This window comes from Canis lupus, chromosome 16 (genome assembly GCF_003254725.2).
Source record: "Canis lupus dingo isolate Sandy chromosome 16, ASM325472v2, whole genome shotgun sequence".
NCBI lineage: Eukaryota > Metazoa > Chordata > Mammalia > Carnivora > Canidae > Canis > Canis lupus.
The window spans coordinates 48,147,015-48,162,108 of record NC_064258.1 but is presented as its reverse complement, the minus strand read 5'-3'; the positions used below and the strand labels follow the sequence as shown (position 1 = coordinate 48,162,108).

The 15,094-nt window shown below is 43.4% G+C and overlaps 1 protein-coding gene across 5 annotated transcripts in view; it reads left to right on the top strand.

The window, feature by feature from the left end:
* WWC2 (WW and C2 domain containing 2) overlaps positions 1-15,094 on the top strand; it is a 211,753-nt gene that overhangs the window by 145,618 nt on the left and 51,041 nt on the right. For 4 of the 5 annotated variants that reach the window (XM_035700014.2, XM_035700012.2, XM_049094610.1 and 1 more), the window contains 5 exons: positions 1,947-2,114; positions 3,145-3,218; positions 6,678-6,920; positions 12,782-12,871; positions 13,882-14,501. In XM_035700014.2, the coding sequence (XP_035555907.2) occupies positions 1,947-2,114; positions 3,145-3,218; positions 6,678-6,920; positions 12,782-12,871; positions 13,882-14,501 (1,195 nt within the window). The remainder of the gene's footprint in view (positions 1-1,946; positions 2,115-3,144; positions 3,219-6,677; positions 6,921-12,781; positions 12,872-13,881; positions 14,502-15,094) is intronic. The other variant, XM_025471849.3, reaches the window with a different exon arrangement.

The following is a 15,094-nucleotide window of genomic DNA, read 5'->3' as shown; positions in this document are numbered from 1 at the left end:
ATTCAACTACTTCATGTCAGTTTTCAAAATGCCAATTCACTATAGGTACATATTTTTAAACACCTATAATTTTGCATTTAGGGAATTTTGAAATAACACAAAAGAGATAGAAAAGATAATAGTATTAGTAACAAATCGTTTTAAGTATTGACTGTATGCTGGGCAATCTTCTCCCTGCCTTCCATGAAAGTAGTTCTTTTAATTCTAATGACAGCCCTAGAGATGGGCATGTATTGTCCTCACAGACAGGAAATTACAGAGAAATTAAGTAACTTCCTTAAAGTCACACAGCCTAGAAGTGGTAGGACTATGGTTCAAACCTGGGCGGTCTTGCTTTAGAATATGTGGTTTTAAATATGTATGTGAAACATAGAAAAGTATTCGGATATACTTTTATTTTGTTCCACTGTGCTCGTGATGATTAAATCAGTAATTCCTAAAATGCACATCATAGGCCCTTTGAAAAAGGCTAATAGAACTTGAACAAATTTACATTGGAACCTTATAATTCAGCAATTTTAGGTTATCTTGAACTATTCCTGTAAAGAACAAATTTGGATTTATACACAGACCAGATCAAATTAAAAGATTAGATTCCTTCTCAATTACTTAAAGTATATAAAACAATTAATTAGTAGATACAGCAATCAATAATAGAGCTGAGAGGGACATTAGGTGGGTCGCTTCTGTGATTTTCAGACCTCTTTGACCATGACCCACAGTAAGAGGTATATTCTACATGACAACCCAGTCACACACAAATGTCTACATTTGGAGATACACACACACACACACCATATTTCTTAATATTCTTAATACTAGTAATGTGGTCTGAAGTGACTTTCTAGTCTCTTCTTTTTCACCAAAAAACATGCTAGTCATGACCAACTAAATTTATAAGGTACATAGTCACAGATTTGAAAAATACAATTCTTTTTCACAGTACTGATGAAAAAATAGAAAAGCCTCCCACTAGCAGGTTTCTTTATATTATTTGATATGACCATTTAATTTTCGCTCTGAATATACATTTTGCATAAATATTCCTTTGAAAGAAAATAAAGAAGCTTAGGTAAAAGGCATGTATCAGGCACATATCTCATTTGGGGAGGCATTTCTCATTTTTTACCATAAGAATTGTAAATATCAGGATTAAATCCTGGCTTTTCTTAAAGTTAGTAATAATGTGTTTCTTATCATTTTAGCGTTTTATGGGGAACTTTAGCTAAGATTTTTCTTCTTTTTAATACTTTGACTTGCTCACATCTTCTCTTTAAAAGTAAACTCAATTTATTAAGCGTGGGTGCTGACAACAGGCACATTCCCTTGTGATTATTCACCTTACAACACCACACGTTATCACTCTGGCAGTGCCATGCAGTAGACATAAAGATGAGCTTGGAGCAGCTGCCGGTACTGAGACTCCTGGCCCTTGGTCTCCTCATCTCTGACATCACTGGGAGCAGATAACCTCTTGGGTCTCTTCCAGATGTAAAGTGGCATAATTACAGAAGTCTGCTAAGTAGGAAGTTTTCTTGCTATATCTACAATGAGCTTGCATTTTAGGTATTCCATGTTCCATAATTTCTGCAGAGGCATGAAGTAAGTAGTTAAAATGAGTCTTTTTTAAAATAGAGCTCTTTCGAATGAAATTTTAAAAATAAGAAATGCATGTGTTACATATAAAGATGCCATTATGCACAGTGTGAGTAATGACCAGGCTATCTTGGGGAAGGTAAGATAACTTGTTTATTATGATCTCTCACACTCCCAAAGTCACACATGTGTATGTGCAAAATTATATTCTAATCTTAATTTTTCAGTGACTTAAAGTGATAAGTACTTGTTAAAATAAAGTAGTTCTTTTTCCTATTGAGAGCACAGTCTTTCAATTTGAGTTTACCTACTGGGGAAGCTTTGCATCTTACCTGTTAAGCTTTATGTAGGATTTTATGTTTCCTGAACAGAGTCTTGCTAAGCTGCAGGAGAGGTTCCATTTGGATCAAAGCATTGGCACGTCCGAGCCAGACTTGAGATCCAGTCCTGTGAACTCCCATTTATCTCTCTCCAGACAGACCCTTGATGCCGGGTCACAGACAAGCATTTCCGGAGATGTAAGTTATCCATGTGGAAGGTTGGCCTCAGTGCTCTCCTCGACAAGCCTGAATTACAATATGGATGGCAAGTAGGACAGGGGCTAGTGAGGTGGTTTGAATTGCAGCTGTGTGGATTCAATATTCCGTACTCCTAGATTGGTTTTAAAAAATCAGACCCTTTTGTCTGGGTGCCAAGCATATCAGGATCTTCCATATGAACGGCTTTGTTCAGACTTTCTCAGTCTGTATTTATTCAGACATTGAAAGGTTAGAGATGCCTGAGAATTTAAGTTTTTCCTATTAGATTTAAGGCCTTTGAAATCTAGATCTTTTCAATTAAACATTGAGGCTAATGAGAAACAAAAAATATGCCTTTAAAAACCAACAATTTGTTGTAGATCAAAAATTGTTTGTATTAAAATGTTTAATTTGTGGTTTATGCCCAGGACTTGAAAATATTTAATGTGGCTTGACTACTATTAACTGTTTTTGCATTATCCTCTTTGGGATCCCATTTAGCAGATACTTACTTTTCTAGTCCATTCTCAGTTATTTTCGTATTCTCTTTTGCTTCATTGAATTCTGTGCTATGAAAATAAAATAGGTAGAGTTCAACAGTAGGACTTACCTATTTGAGAAATTATTTTTTGAAGTTATTTAGTTTATATTTTATGCATTTAGAAGCTAAATGATGGAAATTTGGGTTCGTGGAGACAAAGAAATTAGTTTCAGTTCATTAATTTTATTGACCTGTACACCCATCGTAAACTCTGAGATACCAGAAACATTGACATAATACTTTTTATCTTGAATTTAATGTGTAGAGAAAATGATGTTAAAGTCTTTGAAAAACAGAGCAGCTTGAATTAAAAAGAAATGTTTTGCCCCTACTGAGACTAGAAAGTAAGTGCCTTTTTAAACTGGTGTTCCCAATTTCAAGACCATCTTCTTTAGTTTTCCAATTACTTGGGCTTCCTAGAAACAAAAGCAGTTTACCTTCATTCATTAGCAGAGTTAATTGACTTTTCTCCCTTTTGTTTTTTACCAGATCGGAGTGAGAAGTAGATCAAATTTAGCTGAAAAGGTCAGGCTGAGCCTACAGTATGAAGAAGCCAAAAGAAGGTAACAACAGGGGAGCTATTCAGTGTTCAGTGGTCAATGGGCTCAAACAGTATTTTCTTTCCCAGAATTAATCTTTACTCCTATAGTGACATCTGCTGGGTGCTCCCTATGCCTTCTTACCTGCGTTACTCTTGAGGGTTTTTAGATGTGAGGGTTGCAGATCCCCCATCTCTGCTCAGTCTCCCCCCACCCAAGCTGAAGGACCGGGAGAATTAATGAGAAGTGTGGGCACGAAATCGCCCCCTTCCCTTCAGGAAGAAAGAAGCTTTGAGCTTGTACAATACATACTCACAAGTAGAAGTGGGAAGATTGGTTTTTGAGGTAGGACTATGACATAGTGACTCACGTACAGGACTTGAGAGGGGCCAAGGACCTTTAAGGTAAATAAATGGCTGAGGGGAAGACTTCCTGCCAACGTCCTTGAAGATGCTGAGGTATCTGTTCTGGCAACTGCCTTCAGGCCAAAGGAGGAGAGATTCCTATTGCCCTCTTTTACCTTCTACCCTTAGAGCCCTACGCCTTCTTTTCCTTATCTTGTGACTCTGCTTGAGGGAAGCTCAGGAGACTTGTCCCTCCTCATCCAGTAGACAGGCTCAACTTGTGTTCATAATTTGGACACCTTACTCATTTTGAGGGAGAGGGTCATACTGATTTATTTGATTTCGTTATTTTCCTTCTTAGAGTCTAAAGTTTTTGAAGTTTAGAGTTTAAATTTTAAAATTTAAATAAAATTGATTTATTATCTGGGAAGACATTGGGGGGATAAACTGTATTATCACTCTGTAGGCGACAGAGAAATTTATCATGTTCCTCCCTGAGAACATGGAAAGCTCAGCTGAGAACCTGCTAGAATGTCATAGTTTCCTATCATGACTATCAGATAATGAGGTATATCCATTGTTACTGGTGATGAGGATTATTTAAAAGTAATTAGCCAAAGTTCTTGGAGGTTATCTGGCTTTAACAAAGCAATTATTTGATTTGCCTTAAAACAATATTTGCCTCTTTGTGTTCTCTGTTACTAATATTACTTGGTTCTTTGATGACTGAAAGAAAAAAAAAAGTTTTGTTACAAATTACTAACCGTGTATGCTTGAGCAAGTCACTTAGTCTCCCTGAATAACATTTTACTCAGCTGATGTTAATGCCTACTAGTTTTCCTGGGTAGATTATACATTTCTGAAATGTATAATGAGGTTATGAAAAATTCTATATGCTTATTGGCTGCTTCTCAGAGCCCAGGCTGATGCCTTGCCCACCAGAAGGATTGAGGATTGCTGTGTGGTTTTGTGGCCCAGGAAGTAGAAACCTCTGGTGGATGCTGTTTGTGGTGCTCTGGCTGTGGGCGTCACCAACCCGTTAAGAGCCACAACTCTTAGACTCTGCTGTAAACAAAGCCCAGGATCTGTCTGGCATTCTGAAGGAGAATGGCTGTAACTCAGAATTAATTTTGGAGAACCAGGCCTCATGCACCCGGGTTCTTTGGGGGCTCAACTTGAATTCCCTTGGAGCAGCTTGAGTTTTTACTTTACTTTGGCTGCTAACAGCTTTTTCTACCTGGAGCTTACACAGCATTTCTCTTCCTAGATATACTTGGAAACCCTCATCATACCTTGTTCCCCAGATGTGGTATACCTTTTCCAAATTAAATTCAAGACCCGCCTAATGCTCAATCACACAAGGAATAGATGCCTTTCTTTCCTTCATTACGTTGTGATTCCCAGTTCGGTGGTTAATTCAGTCACATCAAAACTTAAGGCATTGTTCTTTCCCACTTGGTTGCATTGCTGTCCTGTTACCATTTGAGATTTTTATTTTAAAGTTCCTAGCGATGCTGATGAGAAGGTAAATCTCGAGGGTTAAAGCATATGTTGAAAACGCTTTTCTTCCTCAGTTCTGAGTAAGTAAAGAGGCGGGTTGTTTTTCCCTGAAACCTGTTTTCTCCTCCAGCCTTTGTTTTATGTGCTTAATGAAGCTAATAATATCATGCTTATTTAGCATTTTGATGATTAATTTTCTAGCACGTTGAGACAGTTGTTTATGGTTTTGTGGTTATAGCTGAAGAATAGCTGATGTTACATCGATCACAAGCGCAGGCGCTGAGTGGAAATCAGTGCCAGTGAGGGATGGCAATTTGTTTTTTTTAACTGAAACAAAACTGGTGCAAGAATGTGGATACACTTTCGTCTTTGTTTTGACAACATTATTGTGTTTACCTTTTTTCTTCCCTTCTACAACTTCTTCCATCAAACGAGGAGAATAAAATGCCCCCTTTCTATTTTTCATATTCTGGTATGTGCTGTGTAACTATATCCAAAGTGATCATCCAGCTTTTTTTTTTTTTTTTTTTTTAATGGTAGTATAGATTCCCTAAGCCAACATCAGGTGTGTTCATAACTTGCCTTGATGTTGTGCTCATAGTCCAAACAGCCGTGTGCCATTTACCTTGTGAACGATCCCGCTAGTCCTCACACTGCCCCAGAGCAGGTGGTTTGGTTCGAGTGGTCAGAACGTTCTTCTTCAGTGAAGAATTAGCTTTACCATATATTGTTGAAGCTAGCTCGAGACACAGTAGAATCTGAGGTCAGGCAAAATCATGAAACCGGTAATGTTCCCTCCTGCTGGTTTTTCTTCCTCCTCCTCCTCCCATCTTCCCGCCCCCCATCACCCTTGCTCCAGCACCTGCTGTCACTCTGATGGAGCCACAATAGCTGCCCATGGGTGCTGGTGGGGGCTCACTGGGTGCTGCCTGGGCGGAGGACACCCAGCTCGAGGGCAGCCAGTCATGTCTCCAGGGCCGGCTCAGTGACGCCCAGTAAACGCTGTAGACACCGATTTCACTGCACAGCTGAAGGAGAAATGGGGTGAAGAAGAACGGCTCCCTTTCCTTGGAGACACGGAGCCCGCCGGGCTGACTTTGTTGCAATACTGGTTGCAATACTGGTTGGCAACACTGCTCTCTCTCCTCCCCTTATCCCTCCGTGACTCACTGATACCCTGGTCGCTGCCCATCTGACTCCAAAAGAACCCCCTCTTTTACCAGGGGAACAGCTGTACCCAGAGGAACAAAATCTATAATAAATGTCCCATCAGACACCATTTACTGTAGATTTTGGAACACGGAAGCCCTCCAGGTATCCCTCCCGTCACCCTACACAGGCAGTCACCCATAGGGGCACTCCCAGGGCACTCTCCTCTCTAAGCTTCAGTGGACTTTGACCTTCACTCTTTTTCAGACAGGCCAGTGTGCTTGTTTGTGTTTTAAAGGTGAAGACCCCGCAGGGGACGAGAGCCAGATGTCGAGCAGGTCCAGGGATCGGAGCATGGGGCCCCCTGCCTGGTGAGGGTCACCGAGTAAAGTCAGCGCATCCCCCAGGCCCCCGGCCCAGCCTGGTTTGGGTTCTCTCTCCCCTGGGGAGTTCTAAGTATGCACTCCTCTTTTGTGGCTTTATTTTTTAGCATGGCCAACCTCAAGATTGAACTGTCGAAACTAGACAGTGAGACCTGGCCCGGGGCGCTGGATATCGAGAAGGAGAAGCTGATGCTGATTAACGAGAAAGAAGAGCTTTTGAAAGAGCTTCAGTTTGTCACCCCGCAAAAACGCACTCAGGGCGAACTGGAGCGCCTGGAGGCCGAGAGGCAGCGGCTGGAGGAGGAGCTGCTGTCCGTGAGGGGTCCACCGAGCCGAGCGCTGGCAGAGAGGTTGGTTTTCCTCCCTGGGGACGGGGACCCGCAGGTGTGTCCTGGCTGGGCCGGGATGCCTGTGCACCCCCCCCCTTTGTCAATCTCAGTTGCATCTGTTCTTGGTGGACTAAGAACTACCACCAAAGGGACTTTCTTTCCGTAGAGCAATAAAAGCACACGTCCTCGTACCCTGCAGTGTCACTTCTGTTTGTTAGGGCCGCGAAAATGCCTGTGACAGATGTTGAATAGGTAAGGAATGTTGACACAAAACCAGGAATGCAGTCGATCGCTGACGGGGTCTGATAACAATGGCTCTGCACTATTGCGCTCCGATAAGGAAGATTATCTGGACTGTTACAGCGACTGCAGCTTCCGACTCGGGTTTATGACTCACAAGAATGCAAAAGTTTATTGCTTTTCATTTCACAAGGGAAAGACAGCTTGCTCCCTCTGATATCTTAACAGGTCACCAAACGTTCGCTTGGATTTTGTCTGTCACTGGAACCCCTCCTCTGAAGCAGGTGAAAATGTAAAGGAAAACACCTGACACATTTTTCTGATCTTTCTGTGGGAAGATGCGAATTGATCATTTCACCTACAAAATCCAATTCTGTAAACAGCTCGGCTGCAGGATCGAGCAGGGGACCCTTGAGTGTCTGTCTGCCATGGAGTCATGTGCACAGGAGCCCCAGGTCCCGGCCTTGCTGGTGGATATGGTCCGACACCTGTTCCAGCCACAGGCCATGCAGCCCTCTCAGATGCCCCCCATATCCATTCTGTAGGCCAGCAACCGAGGCATGATGCCTGTCCCAGGGTGACCGGGAAGAAGGTCACATTCATATCATACCAAGTGACCTGGAAGTCAGTTTAAAACACCCACACATAATCCAATTGCTCTTTTTTTGTTTTTTAACTTCTTGACTTCTTGCCTTCTAATCCCTTGTCCTCTATGAATGTGTAAGGTGGTATGTCTACACAATATCAGAATATTTGAAGTGTGGTGGAGGGAACGGTAGGAGGAAAGGAAGAAGAATCTCGGACATTCCTGGTGAGGCGTTAGCATGCAGACTTGCCTACCCTGAGTTTAGTCTTCTGGGGAGAGGTGACTTTTGTGAGTTTTAAACTGGTGATCAAGATAACGCATGGCTACAGCTCAGCAGCTACGCGGAACAAGAATGAAGAGTCTGAAGGGAAAGCCTCTACAGCTTACATTCCTCTGCCATCTGAAAGAATTGTCACCTGCCCCTCCTGCTCCAACGTCTTGGTCTAGGGGTGCCAACTGAAGGCTCACCGTAAAGGCAGGTGTGAGTAAGGCGGCCAGGGAATGACCCACCCGGCGGAGACCAGAGGGACAAAAAGAGAAGACACAATTGCATCGTTTTCCTGAGTTACCTTTTTTTTTTTTAATTTTTTTTATTTTTATTTTTATTTATGATAGTCACAGAGAGAGAGAGAGAGAGAGAGAGGCAGAGGGAGAAGCAGGCTCCATGCACCGGGAGCCTGATGTGGGATTCGATCCCGGGCCTCCAGGATTGCGCCCTGGGCCAAAGGCAGGCGCCAAACCGCTGCGCCACCCAGGGATCCCTTCCTGAGTTACCTTGATGTCCTGTCTGTGTTTATAGACTTTACATTCGTAGGATAAAAGTTTGACAGTACCAGGAAATAGGACGAAATGAAGTGCTGCTGTGTGGCCCACGTACAAAGCAGCAAGGGCATTGGCATCTTGTGTCACACTAACTGTTACCTGACCACACACATGTAACGCACTGGCTCCATTACACAGACCAGCAGTTCTCGGGAGCGTGTGAATCTGGGAAGGGCCTACAGACAGCCGTTAGCCGTTGTTCTGGGAGAGAGAAAACAGGTGTGTGTTTGTTTTCACCAACTTTTATAGGCATGATGTCTTGTCTTTTTTTTATTGGGGCTAGAGCTTCAAAAATGACTAATGAAGCAACATTAAAAATAGAGTTTGTTCCTAAAGTGCCCAGGCTCTGGCTTTTATACTTTGATTTGTGCAGAATGCACGTAATAACTGTCACATTCCAGCAGAAACAGTGGGTTTGAACCTGTAAAGAAGAGGAGCTATAAAATACTCATAAAATAATCATATACTTAGTGAGATCCAGCCCTGGGGTTTGTCTCAGAGGGGAGTAAGCAGTTTGAATGTCTCTCTAACTTACAATACGTGCCCCCGTCTCCCACAGTTGGATGTTAGCAGCAAGGGACACGTATGTGAATATGTTTTATATTTGTAGTATGTTGGTGGCCAAAAGCAAATCCCCGTCATTATGTTGTAGTATAAGGTTGAAGGGACTATTACTTATCTTGCCTAAAGCAAGTTCAGGTTTTTTCACTGTTATCCTTGGATGCAAGACGGCCCAGCATCACATGTGTTCAAAAGAGCAGCACCCCCTGCCACAGGGAGCACTGGGTCCTTTATTTTCTGAGTAGACACGGATGGTATGGCTTTGGGTTTTACTGTTGGGGTCAGTGGTTTTCACTTTACCTGGCTGTACACTCTCTCTTTTCTTGTTCTTCATTATTTCTTCCTACTATGTGTCCACACGATGTTTCTATTCACTGTTACTGTTGAACTGCAATAGGGTGCCTGAGAAAGCCAGAGAATACCTGTGTAAACAGCATACTTCCTCGATGCTAAGGCAGGTGGCGACAGGAGATAATTCTGGGAAATCAGATCCATTGGGTAAAAACTTGGTTTCATCATAAAACAAATTGTGCTTCACCAGGTCAAAATCCTTCAGTTTCCTCTTGGCACCAACATAACTGTCAAAGAAACCACTTCTGCATTCCCCCCAAATTCTCCCATTTGCCATTTACATCGCAGGTGTCTCATTATTTCAGGAGTGGCCTCAGGCAAGATCCTGAGCTGATACTGGATGTTAGTCTCTGAAGGAGCTGTGCTCACCTGAATTGCAGCCGGTGTGCATGACCCCAGAGTCCCCTAGTCATGTGCCGCCAGCACTGCCTGCACCCAGGCAAAGCATCAGAAGCAGTAATGAAGCCCCCACCCAGGGTCGAAGAAGGAGATACTCGCTGCAACAGACCATCAGCAAAGACAGGCGGCTCTCAAATGACAAAAGTCACACTGTGTGGGACTTTGCACACATCTTCCGTGTCTGTCCATATAACTACTGAAATTCCAAAACCCCTCTGCTTTTCTGTCGCTGCTAAGATCTTAACATTGCTCCTTATGTCCTTATAAATCTTGGAGTTTTGTCTTACTTCTTGCCAAGATGTCTTAATTGTTCCTTATTTATGTGAATACTTCTGTCTCTGATTCTGAAAAATTTTTAAAGCAAGTACATTGAGGATATGAATGTCATTTATTTTTTAACGGAAAAGGAACTTCTTACTTCTATAGGTGACATGACATTTTCGGTAGGTGGCAAGTTCTGGGTGGTCTTCATCAGGAGAGACCGGGCAGGTGCTTCTCTCAGGGCACAAGAGCAGAGAGAGGACAGTGTGAAGCCGCTGCCCTCGTCTTGCAAAGAGCAGGTGAATGGATGGTGTGGATCAGTAGGACCAGCAGGGAGATGAATGAATGTTCTAGGGGCCAGGTTGAGAAGATCCTTTCTCACCTTGGAGAAGGGCTTGGAGAGACAGGGACGTACCCTCGTGAAGCGGCTGATACCTGAGCAATTTCTTCTAATCCCTGGTCCAGAGAAAGTTGGGAGGGCACTTCCTACAAAGGACACCTGGAATCTGAGGAAGACTTCTGGCTTCAGCGATTCCATCAGAGATGGGAGTGGGGTGCTTGATTGAAGACAGCCACCCCACTGGAGGGGCTTCTGTGACTCACTCTTCCAAGTGCCTTCATTATGCTTCTCCCAGTGCAGGTGTCACCTAGAGACATGGGCCACCGGCCACAGGGGAGTGCTGGGAGGGGTGCCGGGCTCTTCAGGAAACCTGGGCAGAAGAGGATCTGACAGGAATACGAAGCCAGCTCCCAGCAGTTCAGAGTGACCATGCAGGTCTCGCCAATCGGCCAGAGGAGGCCGGGATGGGAACCATCGCCCGTGATTGAGGAGGGGAAGCTTTGGATTTTATTTTATTTTTTATTATTTTTATTTTATTTTATTTTTTAAAGATTTATTTATTTATTTATAAGAGAGAGAGAGAGAGAGGCAGAGACACAGGCAGAGAGAGAAGCAGGCTCCATGCTGGGAGCCCGACGCAGGACTCGATCCCGGGACCCCAGGATCGCGCCCTGGGCCAAAGGCAGGCGCCAAACCACTGAGCCACCCAGGGATCCCCTAGCTTTGGATTTTAAATTTCAGCATGAAACACACTAATGTCATACTGACGCCTCCTTACCACACCAGAAACGCCTCCATTTGTGCAGCCTTTCATTTTAAAACTTACTTCAAAAATGTCTCTCCTGTTTCAGAAGACATGGATTTTAGTAGATTTGGGAGCTTTTTCCGGACCTTTACCTTCTAATTCAGCTCATCTAATTTGTATTAATTTTTTTCCCATGTTGAGTTTTTGTTTATGTTTAAGAGATTAAAAAAAATAGGGACTGGACTCCTTTTCAAAACACACCTTTGAAAACTGGGAATTAAGAATTTATCACGCTTTGAAGTACTAAACAAAATGACAAGAATGGCTTTTTAAAAATTTTAACATATAATGAAATTGTGTTGGTGACACATCAAAGGATAGATAGCTATAAATAAAATATGGGCATGTTTCCTTACTGCCTAAAACATACATTTCAAAGAGGTTAGAAATTAGGGAAATTTTATTTTTCTCCAAAGAAAAAATAGCTAATTTTTATATCCCCACCTTGTAAGGCGTGCTGAGGCTTTGAACAAGGAAGGTTTGTTTTGATGTCTGCAGAGCACTTTCACATACATCACTCCATTTGATCCCTTTAACAGCCTTAGCAGGCAAGACACAGTAGGATTTTAATCGCCGATTTGCAGATGAGAAAGCTGGGACCCTTGACTAAGTGACTTGTTTAAGGACACGCGATTAGTAGCAGCAAATCCACCAGACACCACGGTGGTTTTCTGGGCCCACTCCTGCGGTCATTGTCCACTCTGGACGGGCTCACCCCAGGGATGTCGAAAGACCTTCAGATGACATAGACGATACGCTTGACGTACTTTTAAATAACTCACCTATACAGTTCCCTAATTCTCAAAAAGTTTTTAAAAAATTGTTCAGTTGAGTGTGGATGAAATTTCAGATATTCGGTGCAGGGGATAGGATGTGCGTAGTAGGGAAGGAAATCGCCTTTGTGCCTTTTCCCAGTTGGAACAGGTACACCCAGATGAGCTCTCCAGTATGGACTGATTTGTTTCTTACTTGCTGAAATGCTCATCAAAGGAAGATTGGAAATCCTGTCACTGGATATCGGTTTGGAAGAAACCTTGTCAATCCCAGCACTCCAGACGGTCTTCCACGTTCTCTGTCACTCTTGTCAACTGTTCTAGTAACTTAGCCTCACGCCCAGGCCCCTGGAAGGATTCTGTGACCTTTGTTAGTGGTTTGTGGTTTCCCTTCCCTCTGTCTCCCTACCTCATAAGAGCACAGGGGTGTGTTAGGGTTTGTTTGTTTTTTTTTTTTTTTTTAACCCATTTAAGAAAATTTTAGAATACCAAAAACTTTTAAATTCTCAGTAATGTTGACTTGAGATAGATCCCGCCGCCCCCCCCCCCCCCCCTTTGCTTAGCGTGGCTGCAGACAGTTGGGCCCACTCAGCTTCTTGCCGGTGGTTCTGTTTTCTGTCCTGTCCATTCATGTGGGCTTCCACCTCATGGTACATAACGTTTGTATAATAAGAATTTTTTCCTTCGGTTTCTGTGCTTTATTGTAATTACACGGAAATAAATTCGTTTGTAATTTTTTTCTAGATTAAAATTGGAAGAACGAAGGAAAGAGCTCCTACAGAAACTTGAAGAAACTACTAAATTAACTACTTATTTGCATTCACAACTTAAAAGGTAAGCCTGCTTGGTTCTGGAGGGAAAAGTTTTCCTTGACTACATTCAGGCCTGTTTTGGTTCATCCTTGATTACTTTCCTCTTTATTTTCGACTATTTAAAAGTGGATAAAAAATAGTTATGCTGGTATGATTAAAACTTGGATGATCAAATCTAAAGTTGCGTGGATTTCTTTTTCTTTTTTCATGAACCCCAAGATCACATGTGGCTTACTTGTGGGAAGAAAGCATAGTTTTATATATTTTAGCTATGAATACATACTCCGGAAATGACACATTTCTCCAGATCACCTTTCTTTTAAAAAGGGAGAATGAGGGGCGCCTGGGTGGCTCAGTGGTTGACTGTCTGCCTTTGGCTCAGGTCGTGATCCCGGAGTCCTGGGATCGAGTCCCGCATCAGGTTCCCTGTGAGCTCTGCCTATGTCTCTGCCTCTCTCTGTGTGCCTCTCATGAATAAATAAATAAAATCTTAACAATTTTTTTAAAGGGAGAATGAGAAAAGACTTGCCTTAAAATAGTTAGCTATATCTTCACTCCTTCAGTGCGCACACCCTGAGGGAGACGGGCCTGTGTGAAACCTCTTTGTCTTTATAAGCTTTCCTTTGTTCTCAAAATTAAAAGCTTTATTTTTTCACCAAAAGAACCCTAGTAACACCCTGTACTGTTTACACTGTTTTTCCCCTCCCGTATTGTTAAATTGCATCGCTGCTTCTGGATATCTGTGCAGGTAGATGTGTCAATAGGTATTCATTGCTGTTTTTTGTTTTTGTTTTTGCAAAAGGGACTCGATCTTTAGTCAGAATAGAATTGCTGTTTAGAGAGCCAGGTTGCAAGAGTCAACATGGCAATGGGTGGTAAATTAAGAGCAGGTTCCTTCTCCCCCGGTCATTCTGTTACTTGGGTCATTCTGTTACTTGGCGCCACTGGGTTCCTTCCCAACCGTGGGTGGGGCATCGTGGTTGGGCTTCCTGTATCACACCAGTTTTCACAGCCTGCCCTCCTCTCCCCCAGCCTCTCCGCCAGCACCCTGTCCATGTCGTCGGGCAGCAGCCTGGGCTCCCTGGCCTCCAGCCGGGGGTCTCTGAACACTTCCAGCAGAGGGTCGCTCAGCTCCCTCAGTTCCGGAGAGCTCTATTACACCAGCCAGGGCGACCAGGTGGACGCGGACTATCAGAGTAAACTGGACCTCCTCCTGCAGGAGAAAGGCGGCTACATTCCTTCTGGACCCATCACCACCATCCATGAAAACGAAGTGGTCAAGTCCCCCAGCCAGCCTGGCCAGGGCGGTCCCTGTGGGGCGGCAGCCGCGGCCACAGGCCACACTCCCCCCCGGACTGAGGCCCCCAAGTCTGTGACGTCCCTGTCCTCACGGTCCTCCCTGTCCTCTCTGTCCCCTCCTGGCTCTCCCTTGGTTCTAGAAGGCACGTTCCCCATGTCTTCTCATGATGTCCCTCTCCATCGGTTCACTGCTGACTTCGAAGACTGTGAATTGAGTAGTCATTTTGCAGACATCGGCCTCGGTGAAAATCAGATCTTGCTGGATTCTAACTCGGGAGGAGGGTCCCAGTCCCTCTCAGAGGATAAAGACCTCAGCGAATGTGCCCGGGAGCCGTTATATGAAGGAAGTACAGGTAAGTGGAGACCTTTGCTTGCAAGTTTTGCCCCTTAATTATTTTAAGAAGAATGGTAGGAGGGGTACTATTTCCATATAAACAAATTGTGCCAGCCGCCCCTCTCTGTGTGCTGCTTATTCGTTTTGGCTTCGTTTGAGAAGGGAGTTTTTTATTGATCTACCTGGACTGGACATTTTTTTCTTTATCAAATAAAAGTTACTTTCCCTGCTGAATAGATTCAATCATGAAGTGGCTATCCTAAACTGTCCAGAAACCCTCTGTCTGGTGGCAGCTGACTGGGAGCATGTTTTGTGGACGTACTTCATACTTCCACAAAGATTCTGTCTCTGAAATAGCAAGGCAAGAGAGAGGGGCTTTCTTTTTAAAGTTGGCCTAAAACAGATTAAAACCAAGGCAATTAGCATACCAGCTAATTAGTACCAGGGTTCAATGTTTAGATTGCTCAGGGAATTCTATATAAATACAATTTTTGTTTCATGCCAGACTCTCCCTTTCTGCCTAAAGTGAATTTGGAGAATGCTGGTTCCAATGTAGAAGTATTACCCTGCCATCTTCTGGCTGCATGACTAGTTGCAGCCCAGGAGAGCATG